Source organism: Taudactylus pleione, unplaced genomic scaffold (genome assembly GCF_031769625.1).
Source record: "Taudactylus pleione unplaced genomic scaffold, aTauple2 ptg000411l, whole genome shotgun sequence".
Lineage (NCBI taxonomy): Eukaryota > Metazoa > Chordata > Amphibia > Anura > Myobatrachidae > Taudactylus > Taudactylus pleione.
Window position 1 is genome coordinate 761,999 of NW_028284813.1, and position 23,590 is coordinate 785,588.

Below are 23,590 nucleotides of genomic sequence, written 5' to 3' on the forward strand. Positions count from 1 at the left end.
TGTTTTGGTTCCATACTACAAGGCAAAATGAGTGTATTAGCCTAGGGCAGCCGGAACCCATAATCAGGCTCTGGACCCAAGAGTAGGCTAGGGGATGGGCCAGTTGAGGCTTCATTTTCAAAGTAAGCCCTCACTAGGGAATCATATTGTCAGAGAGGGCTGCTTCAGGTCTGGTCAATAGTTGGACCCTACCTTATTCGGTCCACAATTTTAGAAAATCATTTTGCAGACCATGTTGGGTTAAGAGGTTTTTGTTTTACCGGTTACTGTCCCCAGGCCTAGTATTCCCAAGTTTAGTTTGTTTTGTCCCCTGGGTGGCATAAGGCTTTAGTACTTTCTATGTCAGGCATCTGTCAATGTGGTTGGCAGAGCGAGAGACCAGCTTGGAAAGTCCTGCATGCAGCAATATTGTCACAGTTCCCCCCAGATTCTCTATAGGGGGATTTCTCTTCCGTTATCGGTGGTTTAATTCTACTGCAGACACCTGGGTGCATGGTACTATGAGCTGGGAATATTACTTAGGTCACCTGGGCTCCTTTCCCAGAGGTTTTACATTACAGGTATTCCTGGTGATAAGAGACAGCATCTTGCTCAGCAGGAAGTCATTCAGTTCTTACTCTCTTTGGGGGTTGTCGTTTTACTTCTGGAAGGACAAACATTGTTGTGGTTTTACTCCACACTCTTTGTGGTGCAGAAAACAGACCGATCTTTGTCCCATTCCGAACTTGATATACTTGAACATCCAGCTCTAGGTGAAAAGATTCACGATTAAGGGCATGATGCTGAATTGGGTGCATCTCCCCATGGGTCAGATCACTTAATCTGCAGGTGTGTACCCAGCATTATCTTGTAATTTGTGTACAGTACTAGGCTTTTTATTGCAACGGAATTGACATAAAGTCATAAATTTAAATAATGATGCATTGTGAGGGTTTTAGTATTTGACCTGCCCTGTGTACTTTTTCTTCAACCGTGCTACTTTTTCCTAAATTGTGCTACTTTTTCCTCAAATTTGTTTCTTAATTTGCAAATAGTGCACTAGGCACTTGGGAGTAGCATTTTGGCACTGCATAGTTTGTGGCACAATAAATGGGGCTACATGTTGCGATTTGAGGTCAGTGGTATATCAACACATCTGTAGGTGTGTCCATGTTGCATCTTGTGTGAACGGAGACTAACGTGAAGTACAGTAGGCGTTTATGGGCGAGGAGAATCCTGACACACTGAGTGGTTGTTTCTGATGGGAGTGTCGTGTACGTGCAGCACAACTCAATGATTTAGTTAAGTTTTGGAAGCAGTTGGGATACCTGTTTTAGGCAGATCTCTTGCACCTAGAATGGGGCTGGTGTAAGTCCAGATACTAATGGGGACAGTTTAAGCACGAATGCCAAAAAAAAAAGCAGTGGGTGGTGCAGACGGTTTGCAGGAAATCCCACTAGTACGCACATAGACAACTATATTATCATATCAGTCTGTAGGCTCCTGCAGTGGTTACAAATTCGGAAGCGACTGATTTTCAAATCTGTCCCTAAAGCTGGGCATCCACTATACAATTTTCTGTCAGATATGTGTCCAATCTGGGTGGTTGGAATGAAAATCTGGTAATGTATGGTAGTGTTCACTCTAGCTCCGGCGCGAGGCAGGGCGCCGGAGCTAGAGAGGGCACGTTCGTGCGCGCGCCCGAGAAGGGGGCGTGGTCATCAAAAATGGGGCGTGTCTATAAGACGCGTCCCCTTTTCGTCACTCTTGGGGGCGTGCCCGGCACTTACGGACATGCCGGGCAGCCCCCAAGCCCTGCAGAGAGGGAGAATAGATTCCGGGTGCATGCGCCCGGCGTCTATTCTCCGGCGGTGACCGAGTCACCGCACATTTCTTCACCCGCGGGACACTGCGACCCGCGGGTGAAGACGGTTCCCGCAGGCTGTTAGGGCAGGGCGCTTTTTGCCCTCCTTCTGGAGGGCAGGGCGCTTTTTTGCCTTCCAGAAAGAGGGCAGGGCGCCGCGCCCCACTAAAACAGCCTAGCGGGAACGCTATGTATGGGAGCAAGTGACAATTGGTCATATGGTCTTAAAAACTGGAAAACTGACAAACAATTGTTCAAATTGGTTAAATTTGTGTGTTTTAATAAATTTGTCTGAACGATCATTTTTGTCTGTTTTCCAGTGTTTGTGAACAAATGGTCGATTGTCATTTGCTCCCATATATTATCAGGTTTTCACTCCAACTAGCCAGATTAGACAGATATCTGTCAGATAATTGTTTAGTGTATGCTGAGCGTTAGTCTCTGAGCTCATTCACTGCACAGAGCACGGCAAGTTCATGGTATCTACCAAATCAAGGACCCATATTTGCACTTTCCCACATGGTAGTGACATCCGTTTTCTCCAGTTTACAGTTCAGAACCAGCATTAATAGTTCACGGAACTTCTGTTTGTTCTGGTGTCGGCTCTGAGAGTTCACGATGATCATGGATGTAATGGTGACACTTCTATGTGGATGATCTTTGATCAATGCTAATTCCCCAATTTTTTTCTCCAGACCCACGTGCTGATGTCCATTGCAATAAGTCAAATTTGACTCCTACCTAGCATAGGGGTTTCCTGGGGCTACTGTTTTGACACCCAGCTACAGCAGGTGTTTCTCCTGGAGGTCAAGATTCTTTAGTTGCAGGGTTTGGTGAAGTGCTGGTGAGTCCGCAAAGAGTTGTCTGTTCATTTTTGCATTAATGTTTTGGGGTAGATGGTCTCAACCTTCTAAGAGTATGCAGTTTCCCTCTAGGGAGTTCCAAGTCAAATTCCTTTTGAAGTGGACCAAGTTTCCCCATCTGTCCAGCAATGTCATCAGTCTGTTCCCACAAGCATGGCTCTCGCTGGCTTTCAAAGTTTGGTATTCAAATGCTGATGACCACAGATGCCAGCCTTTTGGGTTGAGATCAATCACACTTCAGGTTTGTTCCCAGGGTTTTGGAAACTGTTGGAGTCCAGATCTTTAATAAGTTTCCTGAAGTGTGGTGTGCTACACTGTGGAAAGCAGAAGTCTCTTGTGAGGAAAGTTGTAAAATTCCGGTCTGGCAACACCACAGCAGTCGTTGTACCTCAATCATCAGGAGAGTGCCCCTTCTGGCTATGAAAGGGTACTGCTGTTTTTTTCACAATGGTTAAGAAAAATGTTTTGGCTATAATGGCGTTGTGGATTCATTCAGGGACATAGACCACTTTCTCAGTCATAAGGATCTTCATCCTGGTAAGTCGTGACTTCGTCCAAAAGTCTTTCTTCATCTGGTCCAAAGATGGGGTCAGACAGATGTTGTCATGATAGTATCTCAGTTGAACTTTGAGGTGCAAAAGTTTTGGGCCAAAAACAGGGAAACAAAGTCATTTCTGGTAAATGCCATGTCTGTGCTGTAGGACTTTCTCTCCAGTGGTGATGCTCCTGATGATGTTAAAGAAAGTTAAACAAGACTGTATTCATGTGTTTGCCAGTTTTGGAAGGTGGGTGCTTTGCACTTCTTCCACTAAGTCCAAGACTAGCTGGAGACTGAGAGGAAATAAGATAATAAATATCAATGTTAGAATAGCGTAGACTAATGCATTAATAAGCATGTGTGTCCAAAATACAAATTTAACAGATACATTTAACCTTTCAGTTAACAATAATAAAAACTTACGATTAACAGTTTTTTTCTTATGAAAGGCAATTTTGGACCATCTGTAATCTAAAATTTGCACCTCAGTACTTACAATTATATTGCCTTTCAGGTACGGAGGGGTGCCATTGGTGCAAAGTGTGGCTTTGTGTTTGCTTACAATTCTTCAGAAAAGTTCCATGCAGAAGAACATTTTAGAAGATTTGAAAAATTTGATACATGGAAATTACCCGAATTCAGACAGTTTGTGAAAGAGAGGTAAGTAGTACTTCTGCTTATCCAGTGTTATGATCTGATCAATTTATGTTTGCAATTTAACTTCCTTCATGGTGTATTTTTATGGTAGGCATTGATTAATGCTCACCACGTGTTCACTACTACATTGCAGGGTCATGCCCATCACCTACAGCATTATGCCCAGTTTAACTGCCCTTGGGCTAACAACATAAATTTCTCTGCCCAACCTAGTGTCATGCCTTTTGAATTTACCAGCCCATCACATCTTGCCCTGAGCCCAGATTACCAACCTCAAACCCACCACAGCCACATGCCCACTATTACAGGCCGGTTTATAGCATAATAGACTTATACCCGTCTATTTTATCGCCCTCTGACTGGATTCCTATTGTATGGGCTTCTGGACTTTTGGAAAGAACAAAGCAAAACTGGAAACTGGTCACTGAGGAGAGGGGGTGTGGGTATTTGGTCTGAACCGGTAATCCTTCAGTACCACCTACAGGGTCTAATGTCCTGAGCAGAGTCAAACTTACCCAGGGCAATCTGAAACACTCCTGTCAGAGCGTATTCTTTTTCAGATAGTCATTAAAGATGCAATCTGACATTACCACGTAGTAGCATACATCAGTAAACATGGAGGAATAAAGAGCTATCTAGCAATTGAAGGAAATCGTGCTGAACAGAACACAATGTTTTGAGTGATTTCAGCAGTATTTATCCCGGGAAACTGAGAAGCGGACTTGGCTGAAATTCTCTATACCTTTTTGAGAAGATGTTCCCCTCACCTGTACATATTACAACAGATAGTTGAGTGGGGTCAAATGGATGTTAACCTGATGGCATCTTGATTGAACCACAAGAAAGTCTGTTGTTCAACTAGAATTCCAAAGGCAGTAGTAATATATGTGGCTTCATTGGAACGGGATGTAGATGCCATCCTGGCGGTCAGGATGCCGGCGCTCTGAATGCTTGCGCCGGAATCCCGACGGTAAGTATTGGGGTTAGGATAGGACTTAGACACTAGAGGGAGGGTTAGGGTTAGGCTGCGAGGAGGGAGGGTTAGGTTTAGGTTGCGGGGAGGGAGGGTTCGGGTTAGGGTAGGGTACTTACCGTGAGCAGTCGGTATGTTAACTTAGTCGAGATGCCGGCATCGGGGTCCTGACCGCCGGAATCGAGCGCCGGCATCCCATACCCAACCCATTTAACTTTTATCTGGTTTAACTGTTCCTGTTCCCTCCACTAGTTATACTACCAAATATTTTATAAAGGAAATGTTTTAAAATCCAAAGGTCTCACTGATAGCATGCTGCAGAACATGCTAAAAGCTAGAAAACCATCTTCAGCTAAGAACTACTACATCGTTTGGAAGAATAAATCTCAATATTTTGGTGGGAACAAGTTTATAAACGTTCTATTTAACCTTCCTAGGTTATTAAGGGGAGAATTTACGAAGCAGCGGCTTCTGTAAGCCGCTGCTTCCCGGCGGGTTGCAGGTACATATTTAAAACTGCACCCAGAGTCAGTGCAACACACTGGGCTTCACACTGACTCTGGGTGCCATTTTTAAATATGTACCTGCAACTCGCCGGGAAGCAGTAGCTTTGTAAATTCTCCCCCTAAGAGTTCTGATTTCTGCACAGTCTGGCTTCTTTCAGAAAAGACTGCCATTGGTTCCAGAAGTAAGGCATTGCATTCCCAGCCTCCATATATAACTTCAGTGAATCTTATATAAAATGTATTTAAATCTTAAATTAGTTTTGATGGCATTACAATATCCTCAATTTGAACCGTTAGATTTGTAGAATTAAATTTCTTACTTTTTATTTATTTATTTTTTTTCCTCTCTCTGAAACCTCCACGGTAAGAAAACACTAAAAAATCAGAATATCTTTTAGTTGGAAATGATGCACAAAAGAGTGGTCGGCCGGCAACCAAATAGACAATTGCTAGATGGAATAACTCCGTAATTTGGCAATCCTATTTTATATTGTTTCTGAGATTGGGAACATACATTGTTGGTGAATGTGCCATCGGCATTGCGATATGATGCCTTGGTGGACCAGATGCCGTGGGCACCTACCTGGTCATCTTACCGTACATTTATAAGTTTTTGGAAGTTCAAAATTTTTTTGCATACGAAGACGCTAATTTTGGCCAGAAAGTTTTGCACTCCACTATTCAGCCTTAACCACTTGCCTGGCGTGGTCACATCACTTGCGACCTTGCCAGGCTATGTTACCTGACATGGTCGCAAACAATGCGACCAGTCAGAAATGCACACTGGGCATCTGCTGGAAAATAATCTTCCAGCAGCCACCAATAGCAGAGGGACCTCCCAGCCTCTCTGAATCCTGCACCCTCCACAAGTGTCTACAGTGCTGCCGAACACTGCCCGATCGGGAAGCCAGGCAGCACTCCACACCCGGCAGCTGCAGCTGACAATGGCAAAGGGACCTCCAGGCCCCTCTGCATCCCTGCACCTTCCACCAGTGTCTGCAGTGCTGCCGATCACTGCTGATTGGGCAGCCCAGCAGCACCTCACACTCGGCGGCTACAGAGAGGTTCATGTAAAATGAGCAGCCCTCAGCTCCCCAAATCTATAGTATACATGGCGTCTGCTCAGAGGAGCATCCACCGGGGAAATGCAAAGTTGCGATGTCCCGATCATTGATTGTTTGATATATCCATGAACGATATGTTAAAGATCGATATTAATGTGTTTCAAAAAGAGATGTGTGTTTTTTTTATTCTTTTTCATAAAATTGTGTTGGATAAATTATAAATAGATGTTCTTGGCCTAATTCAATCATAAAAAAACAAAACAATTTCTGAGCGGTTTTGGGAAAAATATTAGCTAGTTAAGGCTGTTTTGGAAACTTCCCTTAGTCTTAGTGTCCTGCAGTGGATACGAGATTGAACTGGATTTTTGTACTCATATTAAATCTTGTTCTTGAAGTCAGTTGGGAGAGGGACTGGATGATCTGGTTTTGTTCCTTTTGTTTGACTTTGTTGTCTGTTGGAGACAGTGGTGGATTGGAGCATGAAGGGCCCACAGGGGAACTCAACAATAGAGGCCCACAAAGGGGTGTGGCCAACTATAATGGGAAAAAGTATTAGTATAATTTATGACCCTTTTATATACTAAAAATAGAATACTTACAACTCAATATATATTACCACCACAACCTATAAATAGGTTGTGGTTGGCATGGAGGGTTCATGGAGGCAGTGCGATGTTTGGAATAGAGGGGCCCGGGGGATAGTACAAACAGCAGAGAGGTAGTGTTTGGTGTGGAAGGGTCAAGGGAATAGTGCAGATAGGGAGTGGTGAGTATGTAGGCGTCAGGGAGGTTTTGAAGAGAAGACAGTGTTTGGTAAGGAGGGGTCAGATAGGGAGTGGTGAGTATGGAGGGGTTCGGGAGGTATTGAAGAGAGAAAGTCTTTGTTTGGTAAGGGAACACATAGGTAGTGGTGAGTATGGAGGAGTGAGGGAGGTAGTGGTGAGCCACCCAGTAACCCTTGCAGTGCTGGTCAATTGTGGGTAAATGAGATCACTACACATGTCCTAACATTATGTCACACTGTAGTGCCCTCCACATTGTCACACTGTAGTGCCAACACAGTGTACACACCAGAAGCCTCTTACTCTGTCACATGACCAGATATGTCAAGTACTCTTTGCTGTTAACATTTTAATACTATGATTGGCTTCAGATTCTTCTATCGTTGTCGCTTCAAAACTGTCTTACATGAATAAGCAAGCCGTGTACAATAGGTACTTTGGCCCTAATTACACATCTAAAATGTGTTACATGTTAGTTTTGTAATTGTGAAAATGATTTTAAGCAGTGGCAGCTCCAGAGATGGGGCTGCAGCACAGTCCAAAATTCAAATAGGGGAGCCACACTAACTGCCCGGAAGTCCCAGCTGACGATGTTTGGCAGCGTTTGTGGTGACAGTTGGTGTGGCTCCCCTATTTGAATTTTAGACTACACTGGTTGCAAGTGAATTGGACTTTTTTGGTGTAACCTACATTTCTGTCTTCAGAGTTAATATGCCTTGCACAGACGAAGGAGAGTGTGATCCTGTAGCCTGGTTTGAGCTAGAAGAAGAGTGGGATGAAGTGGACATTAGATTGCAGCAATGTAAAATTGCAAAGGTGAGTAGAAAAGATGTTTTCGTTGGTGTTCTTTTTTTTGTTTAGCATTCTGTGCATGGCCTAGACATAACCGTAGTAAGAAAAAAAATAATTTTTGAGATGCTGCAGCGCTGTCCAGTGAGTAAATTGGGGCATACAAGTTGGGCTAAATAAATGCAGTCTTCAAAGTAAATCGTAAGGGAAATGTATTTAGAGGTTTTGCAGCAGCTCATGGTTATGGTGTACATTCAGAGCTTTCAACAGATCTCTATGGTATAGTTTCCATAGATCTGTTTTACAGGTATGGACGGTTTGTGCTGTATATTGTTTCACTTGCAATAAAATTAGCATCTGTACAGTAAGAATGTACTATGTATGTATGGAAAAAGACAAGAAATAAGCTGAACAGGAAGTAGAATTGTATGTAACTTCCGGTGACACAACATTATGAGTATTGTTACATAGAGCTAAATAAGCCCCTCTAGGAGGAAGCCGGAAGAAGGGATAAACACAAAAACAAGGTCCTTGTAGTTTGGAAGCACTCCAAACTAGACATAAGTTCGTAATAACGTCTTTCTCAAAGAACACAAAGTGCTGGCTTCACTTTCTGTTATCCGATGGACGCATAGTGTTTTGCTTCCTGGTTAGCGGTGGAGCGCAAGGTGAAGCGTACTTCCTGGTTGCCTGTGGAGCGCTGTCATCCTTGTGTTGCCGTACGATAGTTCTGCTTTCAGTGATCTGAATATTTGGAGCGTAATTAGATCAGAGTTGCCATGCGTCTGCATCATATCCGGTCCCCAATGTAGGGGCAGGTTGCTAGGCAATCTTAGTTGGCGGAAGTGTGCAGATGTAAGATCAAGATCATGAGAGAGAGCGAGAGAAAAGGTTTTGGTGCTGGTAGAGTGCTGAGTATTAATCAGATATTCATAAGACACAGGATGCACTAAAATTGTTGGTCGGCTGAGAGATGATGGTTAGTCTCTAAGAACAACAGCATGAAGCATAAGCAATTGTTAGTATTCAGCTGGTGAAGAAAGGTTTAAGCTCATATTGAACAGCTGCAGAGGACACAGGCAGGAGTGGAGCCAAATATGTTCTCTCTCTTTAAGATTGAAATCCTTAGTAGTCAACATGAAGACTGAGCAATCCAAACAGGTCTGATAGCCCTGTGTTAAATCCCAGGCAAAAACAAAGCAAAATCACCTGTAAGGCTCTCTGAAACCGGCGGCCCGGTTAGCATTGATCAGCAGTGTGGAGTAGACCTACTGTAACAGCTCAATGTCTCTCCATGGACAGAGCACACGCTGTAGTATTAAGTAGTGCAGGCTGTGCAGTAGCTCTCAGTTCCCAGTGTCTCAGCATACCGATGTTATAGGGGCCATAGACATTAACATCCTAATTTATATAAATAATTGAAAGTATTTACAAAAGATAAAATATAAAATGTGCTGTATTTTAAGAAGATCCATAGAATTATGTAAAATTATCAATCTGTGTAGTGAAGACTTCTAAAGAATAAGGATTGTTTGTTAAAAGGTATGGGATATTTATAAAAATGGAGCTATATCACAGCTCTCATTAAAACCCAGAGGGGAGCTGGTTTTCAATTAAAATAACCAGAACATCTCCTTTCTGGTTAGTAGGTTAGTTAGATTGGCAAATTGTTTATTGCTTCATTTTATTAGAAATTGTATTAGTGTTTCTTGTCAGTTTGCCACGCTCTCATGACCAATAGTTAGGCAGTAGAGTTTTCATGGTTTCTTGATATTCAGATATATACTTTTATTCAACCAAAATACAGACTCCTCTATATGCGTTTTAAGTTCCAATTAGGTTTTACCCATGCCACCAGACCACCCTCTTGTTCCTTGAGAGCCAAACAGACCTCCCACATGCCAGCAGACTCCTCCACATTCGTATCACTATACTGCAATTTTTGATTGTGATTGGTGATTACACACTTTAATTTTACACACTTCCCCTCCTGCTTTGTTTTAGAGACTTTTGCCTCATATTTTCTTGATCATCTCCTCATGTTCATGCAAATTATTTGGAGTATTTTTGACAATTTACTTATATTGTGATCCTACATTGTTTATTATATGTACACACTATTCCTGTTTATGATGTTCTTGTGCTGGCTAATTTAAACTTTGTTTTTTTTCTTCAATGTTTTTTAATATAATCTATTTAAAATTAAAATTTTAAAACATTAATAGACATATATCTAGAGAGTATATTCCTATTTCGGGGTACTGTTCCTTTCTTTGTAATACTGCTCCTGGGTGCACCTCTGTTTCTTATAACAAACTATGGCTCTGTGAATATAGTGGATTTATATGCGTCAAATCTTTTGTTATAATTTAAATATACTTCATTCTTTTTTCATCCAACTTTTGTGCAGCCCCATCCCTCCACCCAACCTCTACTTAAATTAATTTGTAAATTGTAAGCTGTTAAATTGAGCTACTAGTGAGATTGCTGGTGGTAGTTTGTTATAATAACAAAGATAATTCTATGGTAGAAATGAGATTTAAATGAATGTTTACTGTTCTATCTAGTACTGGATGGTGAAGTTCCTCTGTACCCGAGAAGATACAGCAGAGCGTCTAGGCGTGCAAGGAATTAGTGCCTTTGGTTACAGCAGGCCAGAGGAAACCAAGATTGATATGAATGTGATGTGTCTCAAGTGTAAAGAGTTGTCAGCTGACAGTGTATGTGGGATGACTCTGATTCTGAAAACACTGCTGTTTGTTCAACAACTAGCACATGATATGGTAAGTTACATCAATAACTACTTCTGTATGCTAATGTAGCCCTTTCATTTATGTAATGTTTCTTAGCCTTTAAGAGGGAGAAGTACCAGCCAACCAGTTCCTAACTGTAATGTTACAGGCTGTGTCGGGGGGGGGGGGGGGGGGAGAGCAACCACACTAATCCCTCCCACCCTGTGGATTCTCCCCTGGCTGAGGGGTGCACAGTGCCCGGTCCTCAGCACCATGGCAAATATATATATATATTTTTTTTATAAAGCCACACCCCCGATAAGTGCTGGCTTTGAGGCTGATTGAATTAGCCCAAGGGATCAATTAGCTGACAGCAAAGTTTTTATTTTCTGATGATACGATCATGGCTGGTAGACTTCGTGGTTACTATGCATGTATTCCTGCATAAAAACCCATCTGAAATCAACCTTCCTGTCATTCTGCTCAAGGTGGTTATACCAGTCAGAATCCTAATTAATACAATTAAAATTTGATAAGTAACATTTAATCAAGATGAAAAACTGGGTTTTCATCGCTGCATGCTTCCACATGCAAGTTAGTCCCCCCCAACCCTTAACTGAAAATGACGCTTATAAAATTCATATCTGCCAATACTACACTATAGTTTGACGTATTTATGTTGTCTTAACCCTGCTGTTCTGCTCGGGTCAATATGACCCATATCATAAAATTATGCTTTTCAATAATATTCAAACAATGGATATTCTCCAAACTGTTGTTAGAATAAATAAACATTCATATGAACAAATCAAAACAAACAAAAATTATGAACGAACTGACACCAATACAGATTTTGTTTCGGGTCAAATAGACCCGAATAGTACAGCAGGGTTATTGCACTTGATACAAAAAGGTGAAAAGATGACTTAATAGAAAACCAATGAACTGACACTGTATTCAGAATTTTCAGAATTTTGACTCTTGAAGTAATGTGTTTTTCTAAACATTTACAGTCACTCACTAGTATAATATTCAAATCTGGTTATATTGACCCAAACAGAACATTAGTACTAACTACTCATAACTTTAAAAAAAAATAAAAAAAATGTTTTTTTGGATTAGAACTATTTGCCAAAAAAAAAAAGTCATAAAATATGGAAATCATAATTACATAAATAGCAAACTGACAACGAAACGATTTTCATTTCGGGTCAAATAGAACTGAACAGAACAGCAGGGTTAATGGAGGCAATGTCATGTAGACCATTTGGGGGCAGCTATCACATCCAATGTATTGCATGGAGATTATTTAGATGCAGATCACATTTTTCTAACAGCAACTGCCAGTATTATTACAAATCATTAAAGTTTAATTGGATTTGTTATGCTGGGCATATAATTATCTGATATAACAATCTGGTAGTGTATGGGAGCAAATGTCAATCAACCATTTGCTCACAAACACTGGAAAACAGACAAAAATGGTGGTTCAGAAAAAATGTATCTTTTTTTTTTTTTTTTTTGTCCATTTTCCAGTGTTTGGGACCGTACGGTCGAATTTCATTTGCTCCCATACATTATCAGGTTTTCATTACAACCAGCCAGATTGGACAGATGTCTGACAGATAATTGTATAGTGTATGCCCAGCATTAGTAATAAAAAATAAAGATCTCTGACGTTGCTTAAAAAAGAGAGAGAATAAAAATGATAACCTTGCAAAATTAGTAAACAAAAACAAACAAAATGCACCATGATAACACAATTAATAGGGCACAAATTTGGTATTTCTATACTCTTTCTGAACACTCCACCCTGGCTAACTGATATAAAATACAAGGTGTGTTACTAAAAGAAATCCATATTTGTCCCATTTGCTTGAGTAAATGAGAAATTGACAGTTCCTGGCACTAAACTAACACATTAGAAAATCATGAAAATGGACTTTGCCATAGAGGAGCCGTCAGTGTTTCATGCAATATATTGGACAAATGGCTGACTAATCAATCGGAGTAGATAATTTATTGTAGCCTATAGGGACCGCTCATCATAATGTTTGTGATACTTTGCCTTATATATTATGTGGTTGTCACCATGATTTTGTGTATGTATGAAACAAGAAATTTTTATAGATGCTGTTCTTTTCGTTGTTAAATTTGATACAACAGCTCCATTATTTGACTGCATTTCTGTTTCTTTTCTTTGTTTGAACTGTGGCAGCCGAATAGATGGATGTAAAGGCAGAAATTCATCTTGCACTAATAAGCAAACAATTAAATATAATAGTGGTGTTTAGGGGCCCATTGCATGTATTGCTCCAATTCTCTGTTCTGCCAGGGTCGGTGAGTTGAGGGTTTTTAACATGCAGTTTTCTCCCGACAAACTGCCGATCATTGATGTTCACTGATTTGCAGTTTTGATCGGCTTATCCGATTGGCAGAACGAAGAATCAGGACCGTAGATGTATGGCCAACTTGGTGCCTGCCTCAAAGACCTAATCTCAGTCAGGTCCTCTCATCTTCAGAGTTAACTTGGCTGACATTAACAATGTGGCTGTTGAAGCCATTATACTTAGAGTTTAGGGTTTTTCTGACACTTTTTGAAGCCATGCTCAATACTCAAAAAATGCTTTGGCCAAGATTTGCCACAGTTTTTGGAAGTTCTACATTTCCTGGTCTTTTACCTGAAGTGGAGACTTGCTTATAGAGTGAGATGCATGTGCATCTGATTTGCTTATAGGGAGTGATGCATGCTTAGCTTAAAGCATTTTAACGGTGTCACCAGTTTAACTATTAACATTTTGCTGTAAACATTACCAGCATGTTTACAGTTGTACTGCAGGAACGGTTAAAATGCTGAAAGCTACATTTTAACTGTGCCGGCATACTGGTGGTGATCTCCTGCTTGTCGTCATTATGAATGTCAAACAAGTATTTATTTTTCCCCGACTTGGACGGTTTGGCCATAATATCCCCCCTCAAGTGTTATGACTCATGAGGACATAATAGCTGCTCTTCTGGCCTTTGTGGTAATATTAATATTCTCTCTGTGCTCAGATTCTAAGACTTTGAAATTGAATTTGATAATTGATGATCTAATTATAAGCATTTCTATTTGCTCTATTTCAACTAGTGCTAGGTTACTAATGTACAGTAACTCTTGAGGGCTTTTTTTCATGGCGGAAATGGTCAAAGCTGAAATCTGCTCTGGGAAGCTGGCAGTCCTTGCTGCTGAAGCCCTCAGGCTTGAATTAGTCCAGGAGACCTTATTAGGCAGCTCCTATCTGCAGCGACTACCCCCACTAGGCCCAATGCTACAGAATTTATCCACATTTCCTACTAGGCCGATGGGGTCAATTACTTTTTACTAAAAATAAATATTTTCTGTTTTCAGCTTATTTACGTTATGAGTACAGCATACATTATGTGCCAGCAATATAAGTTAAAGTTAAACCATGCCCAAAACACTCAGTGTGGGGTTACTGGGACATGGCAACAGGCATATAATTACTAATAGTTAGGGCAGCACGTTGACACAATAGTTAACTTGCTGCCTCACAGCAGAGTTCATAGGTCCTTGGTGGAAATTGGACCCATCTGTGTGGTGTTTGTATATGTTCTTCACATGTAGATTTGTGTTTCCTCCAGGTACTCTGGTTTCCTCCCACAATCCAAATACATACTGCCAGGGTAATTGGTTTCTACAAAAAATTAACCATACTGTTAATGTCAGTTTGTACATAGGGTACAAATAAAAGCTCCACTGGAGTACTGGATGATATGAATGTCTAACTTCTCCTTAAATCCTTTTCTCTGAATTCTTCTGGGGGACACTGCACCATGGGGTTGCTTGAAGGTCCGAAGGAGCTGGCACTTAATTAGACTAGTATAACTTTAAGAGAGTAGCTCCTCCCCTCTGCAACCCGTGGTCTTCAGTATAACTTCAAAAGTAGCCCTAAACCACCTAGTGTAACTTACAGATAAACCACAACCCACTCATGAACAAAGAACTGAGCGTAAGGGTGGGAACGTAGTTTCCCCAAATGGATTTGGAGAAAAGGATTTAACAGTAAGTACAAAACTCAGGTTATCTTTCTCATCCGATTTGGGGGACCCTGGACCATGGGGACGTTCAAAAGCCACCCCTAGGGGAGGGAATGCTCAGAAAAACCTGAATGTAAGATTTTCCGACTGAAACAAGCATTCCACAATGGCTTCCACGTAAAATCCCCAGCTCGCATAGAGGGAGCCTTATAGAAGTAGAAAACCGTCCCTGTGAGATCAGCAGGGAGCTAACCCACCAGGAATGCATGGCTACCAGACACCAAAGAACTACTCCCAGCGGAAAGAAACTTGCACGATTCGTACTCTTGACAGAATAATAGACAGCGACCTGAATTGTTGTCAAGGTTGCAGTATACCGGCCCTGCACAATTGTAAACCCACTTGAGATAAACACCGAACCTGCTCTGTGGTCAACATGGGCCAGGAAACCTGTCTTACCGAACCTGGTGCTCCTGAGGTCAACCAGAGCCACCAGGTTGGTGTTGAATTTAACGTGGATTCCCAACTGGCATAGGCCAATGGGGCCAGAACTCATAAACTGCACCTGCTGTGACAGACTGTGCCTCACAAATAACAGAGTACAGACACATACCACAGTGTCCGGCCACATAAGAAACCAATGCGAACAGTGCAATTCCCTGACAGAAGAAGCTCCAAACACAAAAACAATGATAAGAGAAACCAGAATTTGGAGAAACCGGAGTACAACCTGATTCCGTGCGATCTAACCAAGGAGTCAGGAAACCGCACCAGATATTCGCTCATAACCAGTGTCCTGAGAACACTCCGTCATGGAGTCCCAAAATATAAGGGATGAAATCAGCCGGTATTCCCAGTAAGAGAGAGGGAACCTAGGAGGATACAGACCCAGGGTTTGTACCACAAAAGATGAGGATACACACCCTGAGCCATCCAGGCTACAGTGTCGAAACAAAAGGCAGTCAGACCCATGAACTCCATCTTAAATGCAAAGAAAAAACAAACAAACCACAAGTACAGAAACCTATGGTTCTGTATACCAGAGTATAGAGTTTTACTCTATTCGAGCAACTTCTTCTGACTCTGAGAGTTTTCTCGTGATTACCTTCACTCGATATGCTCGTTATGATTAGAACATCCACTGGGGGATGTTTATATGAAGTTTGATTGTAAACCGAGGGGTTTTTGCTTTTACTTTTCCGCGGACTTCCGGGTCACGTGGATTATCATGTGACACTGATGCCCCCAGATACGTCTAACAGGATAAGATAAATATGCCCCTTTTTTTCTTAGATCTGTATTATGTGACGTGGGATTTTAGATACAATTTTATATTAAACATTGGACAGTTGATAATTTTGTATGTTTAGATGTAAAATGGCAGTCATGATTGACTGATTTACACATGTGCCACTTATTTCTTGATTGAGAACCCTATTTATATGCCACTATGGACCACTCATGGATATGCTTCTGAGGAAGCTGGATGTATCTCTAACCAGCGAAACGTGTTGAGCTCAGAGACCCTGTGATATCCCTCCTATTGCTGGCAGCATTCTTCCATTTGAACTTTCAATCCCTGTTTACTTTGGCACCATTCTCCTGCTTCGGTGAAACACCACAGCCCTGGAACATTACTGCTATGGCCGCTGCATGCCGCCAAGGACTGTGACCATTTCGTGACCGATAGCGGTAATTCATCGCCTAAGGGATATTTTAAGTCTCTTCACTTGATTTACCCAGCACCTGACTGTGTTACCTTTGGAGGGAGTATAAATCAAGGAACTCACTACACACTTCCTCTATATCAATATTTGTGGCAATTCCATTTTTATTATTTTTATTTCATATATATTTTTTATTTATTTCTTAAGATTATTGTTATCGTTCAATAAATTGTCATTTTTCTTTATCAACTGTCCATTGATATTTTAGCTATAGTTATCATATAGACACAGCGCTGGTATTTTAAAAATTTTTGTCCTATACCAGAGTATGAACAAATAGCCTGTCTAGAGGACAAACTCCAGAAAACCAAGGGTAGGGCAAACGTAGTCTCTACCAAAACGAGCCCAGAGACTGCACAAGTGGGATGGAAATACAGAAGGACAGCTACCAATTGCCGTAGCCTTGGAAAACCCAACCATGGTAAGCATAGCAGAGTGTACCGTGGAAAGCAAGAATCTAAAGCAGAACAAGCCTGTAGAGGAGTTGCAGGATGTGCGACCCTCATACTTCCCAACAGATAAATGGGCACTGGAAACACCTTTAGACACTCTGTCCAGCCGTACTGCTGGAATAAAAAAAAAGCTGAAAAACTAGATGTGAAAGACGTTCCCGGGCTTTCACATCAGAACCCATGGGCCCAGTAGAACCACACCCCAAAAACAGAGGTGCAGCAAAGCAAGCCAGATGTCCTGAAATAAACCAGTAGCTCCCCCTTTTCAGCTTCCCTAATAGGACATTACAGGAAGTGGCCATGCTGCTGCCAAACCTGATCCACTAATTAGGAAGTTATCACCACTGTGTACTAGTTGCAGCTCCCGGACCTCCACTAAGGACTCAAACTGCTGCAGGGATTACCGTCCCTGAAAAGCATGACTACATAGAACTCGTAGACTACCGCAGACACTGGTAGGGAAGTACTCTTACCCCCAAGAGAATTCCAACACTGCGGAAAATCACTTCAAGGGAACAGATTCTAGTCCCCCAACTACAAGGAGGAAAACTCTGAATAACAAGAGTACCAAAAGGAAAACCAGTCCCCCTACCTGGGTCTGGGAGATGAATGTCAAACACCCATAGCCAAGGGACAATGGTCACCTAAAGCTGATAACAGCAGACCTTCCGTCTACATCCCCTGGATGCAAGCAAGGCTCAAGACCCGACGATAAGATGACAGGCCACCATAAAAAGGGAGTTCCTGCCTGTCTAGGGCAGCTCCCACTTCAGTGCTGGCTCTAGTAGCAGGACCTATGCAGGTACTACAGTCCGAGACACACAGCCTCCGTGTCTCTGGGAAAAACAAAGCCCGAACCATGCCTGTGACTTTAAGTTCAGGCCAGGGTGAAGATATTCTCTCTAATCAGGAGACCATGACAGTGTGGGAAGCAGAATCTGCTATATTAACGCTGAAGCATGAATAGCTTGATCCCGTAGATAATTAATGGCACTGTCAGGGCACTTTTACCCAGGTGCCAGAAACAACCAGGCCCATTGTGGACAAAATAAACCCTCAGTCATACCCAAAGACCAAGAAAACTACACTATGCTGGGACTACGAATAGCGGTTGTGATACCTCCTCTGAAAAGAACCAATTACCCAATACAATACTCCCAAACTTGGACCTTGAAACTTCAGATGTCTTGCAAAAATCTCAGGAATGGACAAGACTGTCTGAACAGTAGGACATACCTACTACCACCCTGGAAAAATGTACCGCCAAGGAAGCACGGTGGAGAGCCACCCAGCCCCTCTGGACAAGTTCCAAGCTAGTACGGTTTATTGCGGTTGCCTGTGGAACAGACCCGCCCCAAGGGTTTGAGCAGACAATAGTCACGCCTCAGCCATGTACACTACATGGGCCCGTAAAATAAGTTCCCACCGAGATCTGAACTCGGTCCAGCGTCTAACCAGTACACCATGGAACCAGATGGCTTTTTTTTTTGTTAGGCTTCATCAGTTCCCATACTGTGGTAAAACAAAAGTTAAACTTAAACTCAGAACCGGCTTGTGACAGCGTAAGAGACTACCCTACCTGTGAAAAATACAATCAGTCAGTAATATGCAGAACCCTGACCAAAGTCAGGGCCACAACCTCACCAAGGAGGAATAGCACCAACTTGAGCTAGACTGACTGTCTATACCAAGTGCACACTAGCGAACACAGTGTAGCAGAAAGGACCAGTAATCACACCTGGACATACAGGTGTGACACAGGCCAAGTTCTAAACGCTGGGAAGATTGCACAAAAAAAACTACATCAGACTGGTTGACTAAAATCAGTCTTGCCATCTAGATCGAAAATCCAACTGAGAGAACAGTGGTGCTGAAGTTACCCCCAGAATACAGATTTTGTATAGCAGGCCCATAGCCCTAAGAATGCATGGTGTATGCACACATATGATAACATACTGCTAATTATCTGTAATAGAGAACCCTAGGTACAAAGCCAGAGAAGACAACTGGATATCCGGTAGAAGACCTTGTCCATTTAACCGGGCCTATTGCCCAATGTCACGGACAGCTCCCTGGTAACTGATCCTGGGACCCTGTACTCCATATGACTGTATGACGATCGCAGCAGTGACTCACAGCAATGGGGAAATAGAGACAGAACAGGCTATACCCTCCTAATGCACTGTACATTTGACAGATATCATAATGAAGAACACCAAGTACCTGATGCATAGTATACACATCAGTACCTTAGATACCTGTGTCTAGCTCCAGCGTCTATGCCCTCAGTATAAACATAAGAGCAAAAGCAGTGCCGATTACAGTACGATCTACATACATTTACAGATGCTCAAACTTAGAGGCCACACTCTATGTACCCCCTATGAGCCACAGAATAGGAGGGCTGACCAGGATAAATCCCCATAGGGAGATCATGTAGAAGAGACAGACTATCTCTACCAGCTAACACCTGAAAAAGTAACAGGTGTAGCCACCATAACAACCCCTGTACTATAAAAGGGGAGAATAAATCTGTGGGCTGGAATCGAAAAACCCATGGCCAGGTCTGAGTGAGAGTTTAGCTTGCACCCAGGCAGCTGCAGAACAATACAAATAGCTACTACTGTAGCTAAAACCAGCCAAGGCAGTGTAACCTGATCCCAGTTGGCAGGGAGCTAACAGTCATGTTAAGTGGGGGAGGGGAGAATGGATAAAAAAAACACATGGAAAAATATCCAACTTATGTAGAAGCCCTGTACTGCAGTAACAACTGGTGAACAAACAGTACATACATAAAATCAAGTATACTTAGCCATCCTGGAGAGGTTGAGGGCTCTTCCATCCTTCCTTCTGACCCTGTTCCAGGCATGGAAGGGTGCATTAACCACAGATGAGTCAGGTCATGCAGCCAGCTCCTCCCCCGTGCTCTCTCCCCCTGGGCACAAACACCAGTGAACTTCCCTTAACAGTTAAAACACTGCGTAGCCCCAGCTCCCAGGCCCCCTAGGGTGCCTGATCTCACGTGCACTCCTCATGTTTATAAAGAGGGGAGCCGTGGACTAACCCCCATGCTGAGCTTGTGCTGTGGACTGCTACCGTCTAGAAGGGCACGAGCGTAGGCGGGCTCCGGAATGGAGACCCTGATAAGGGGGAGCTGGGGAATGAACTTTTTTTTTTTTCATAGCAGTTCGGTGGCGGATTGCTGGCTGGGAGCCCCCTCCTCTGATCTGCATATTATTTTTTTAATTTTAAGTAAAAGGAATATATTCTATAGGAAATGGAGTGGCTATTTTCTGGCAGCCCCAAAACAGGTAAAAAAAAAATACAAAATCCCAAACCCATTGGACCCCATTCCCCCTCTAATGACAAAGTAGGAAATTAGAAGTTTTCAATTAGCCTAAAAACGGTCCTATAATTACATGTCATTATTGGTTGTTAAAAACAATAACAGTCTCAAATGACCCCAAGTTAAACAGTTTTGTTAATTTTTGTATCCCACATTTAATTCAAGTATTTATTTATACAAAAAAATAAATGGCTTTATCTTTTTTATTGGCCTAAAATTACTTCAAAAATCAGCTTTTTTTCAAAATTTCTTTGCATTTATCCTTTTATAGGTTTGTTATATATAAAAATTGTTTTATATATATATATATATATATATATAACAATTTTTATATATAACAAACCTATAAAAGGATAAATGCAAAGAAATTTTGAAAAAAAGCTGATTTTTGAAGTAATTTTAGGCCAATAAAAAAGATAAAGCCATTTATTTTTTTGTATAAATAAATACTTGAATTAAATGTGGGATACAAAAATTAACAAAACTGTTTAACTTGGGGTCATTTGAGACTGTTATTGTTTTTAACAACCAATAATGACATGTAATTATAGGACCGTTTTTAGGCTAATTGAAAACTTCTAATTTCCTACTTTGTCGTTAGAGGGGGAATGGGGTCCAATGGGTTTGGGATTTTGTATTTTTTTTTTTTACCTGTTTTGGGGCTGCCAGAAAATAGCCACTCCATTTCCTATAGAAATTGGATATGGCCTGTGGTGCAGTGGAGATACAATTGATTTTATTTACTCTATTCTAATGCTTAATGTGGTCAGCTATAAAAATTGTGAAACTTGTGTACTCTGTTCAAGGAAAAATAATATTTTTATTTGGTTATCAGGAAAAGGATAATCGATCAAGACACAGGTCACTCCTTGATTTGTCAGGCCTGGATTTGGAGCTCCTCTGGAAATTTTATAAGAAGTTTCAGGACAAGTATGTTATCTTCATCCAGGAATTTTTTAAATACATTTAAACCACTCATTGCTTTGAGCAATCTCTACTATACGTCATACTGTATAATATTGAGAGACTTCAGCTGCTTCCTCTTTGCTGCTCTATTGATATTTATTGTAGGGTATGGTATACTATTTAGACATTCAGTATATATACATTCATAATATAAACACCAACATTTTGGGGTACATGAATCAAAATCTTGACACTATGTAGTTAAAATGTCATCAGGGACATAATATGGACATAATGTTGATAATATATAGACAGGATAAAATGTCTATAGTCAGAATGTCGACATGGATAAAATGATAAATAATGGTGACCATTCATGTGTCCCACCAAGAGAAGTACACTGACATTCAAAATAAAAGCAGGTCTATTTCTCCTCCACTAGTGTGCACAGGGATGACACTGGGTATAGACTGGAGAGGAGAGTCTGGGCACCAAACAGTTAAATGAAAATACCCACAAGCCCAGGCTCCCTCTCCTCCGCCCCCAGCCACAGGCAGCCAGTTTAGTTAGCAAGTCCACGGTAGTCCTATAGGACGTCCCGACTGTTGCTCCAGTGCCGATGGCCGCAGCACTGGCGATTGGGTCAGTGACTTCGGTCTTGGACTCCAGACACCAGATCCTCAGCCGGTGCTCAGTGGGGACAAGGTAAGGTGGCTTCCTGCATGCAGTGAACTGCTGGTTCACGGCTGTTACTGCCAGTGCATGAGACCACCGGCGGTACTGCCAGTGGGGGCTCCCGGTCTCCTGCGCTGCCCACTAGACCACCGGGGCATATTTGTGGAACAGGGTGCTGCTCTAAAGCAGCAGTTGCCATTAACCCAGGGGTCCAGCCAGATGGGGGAAGTGGGCGCTCCCTGTTAGCCTCTTCCCCCCCAACCCTGGGGCATGCTTTTCTCTCTGCAGGCAGCAAGCCCCAGTTAGGATCCTCCCCTCTCTCCTCCTCCTTTCGAATGCTAAGCGGCCATTTTCCTCACTGCCTGCCTCAGCACAGCACGGGGAGAGAAGCTGGGCTCCTGTCTTCTCTCATAACCTGCTCCTAGCAGCCACGTTATGTGTATTTACAGTAGTTCCTTCATGCTAATTTAGCTGGATTGTTAATCACTATTTGCCCACATTTACTAGCATTGAGTGGTTTGTGTGCATGTGAGTATTTGTACTTCTGCTCTGTGCCTGTGTACCTACTGTGGTTACTGGTCACCTGGGGAACATCCCTTACAGTTGGTGAGTAAAGCTCTCAGTATATTTATATAAACATAGCACTTTTGAGACCATTTTTGCCAACACCTGATCTCCATTGTTAATCTTGGTGTGTGGGGATTTCTTCGACTATAAAGATGTCCAGAAATAAGACTTCCAAGGAGGTGGGTGCTACAGTAATCCGCACCTGTAAGAAATGTGATAACTTCATCGCTCCTCAGGACCCGGTGCAGGATGGCCTTTGTATCAGTTGCTTTACGGCCCTGCAACAGGCGACTTCAGCCACAGGATCCTGTCAGGAACCGGCTTGGGCGTCCACGTTAACACAGGTAATGTTGCATTTGGTAGACTGGCTTGCAGCCCTAGTGCCACCTGTCCCTAGCTCTGCTCACCAGCTTCCTATGATGGAGGTACCTTGGATGCAATCATTTTCTCAGTCAGTACAAGGGCTAGCTTAGGTGTTGGCATATTTTCAGCACATGCCAGATAAGGATAGGGCTCCCAGACACAGGCCTGCTGCACACAAGAGCTCTACGCCACTATCTGGGAGAGGTTCGGACTCCCCGGAAGTTTCCCCAGACGGGGAAGCTAATGCTTCTATTACCTCTGACGTTGAGACTTCTTCGGTCCCAGAGGAGGCTATGTCCCCAGTAGATGTAAAGGCTCTTATCAGAGCAGTAAAATCTATTCTCCTGTTTGAGGATTCCGAACAACCTGTATTTAAGAGACAGAAGAAGCTGGTAACTGAACTTTCTTCAATGCAGCTGGAAGACCTCCTAGTGGAGGCATGGACTCACCCCAATAGACGCTTTCAGGTTTCTAAGCGCATTGGTACCTTTTACCCTCTCCCAGCAGTGGATAGGGCTAAGTGGGAGCCTCCTTCCCCCGTGGATGCCCATATTACCTGTCTTATTGGGTCATCCCTTCTTGCTTTTCCTAACACTGCTTCTCTTAAAGATCCTATGGATAGGAAGCTATAACATTTCCTGAAGACCATTTATGTTAATGCAGGTGCTTTTGCTTGTCCAGCACTCGTGTCTGCTTGGGTGGCTAAAGCGGTCGGCCACTGGGCGGATGCTTTAGAGAATGGGCTTAACTCGGGTACTCACAGTGG

The 23,590-nt window shown here is 42.3% G+C and overlaps 1 protein-coding gene across 2 annotated transcripts in view; it reads left to right on the forward strand.

Moving 5' to 3' along the window:
• Window positions 1-23,590, forward strand: part of ZZEF1 (zinc finger ZZ-type and EF-hand domain containing 1) — a 239,492-nt gene that overhangs the window by 48,810 nt on the left and 167,092 nt on the right. For both annotated transcript variants that reach the window (XM_088447033.1, XM_088447034.1), the window contains exons 11-14: window positions 3,759-3,904; window positions 7,931-8,042; window positions 10,583-10,798; window positions 21,149-21,243. In XM_088447033.1, coding sequence (XP_088303159.1) covers window positions 3,759-3,904; window positions 7,931-8,042; window positions 10,583-10,798; window positions 21,149-21,243 — 569 coding nt within the window. The remainder of the gene's footprint in view (window positions 1-3,758; window positions 3,905-7,930; window positions 8,043-10,582; window positions 10,799-21,148; window positions 21,244-23,590) is intronic.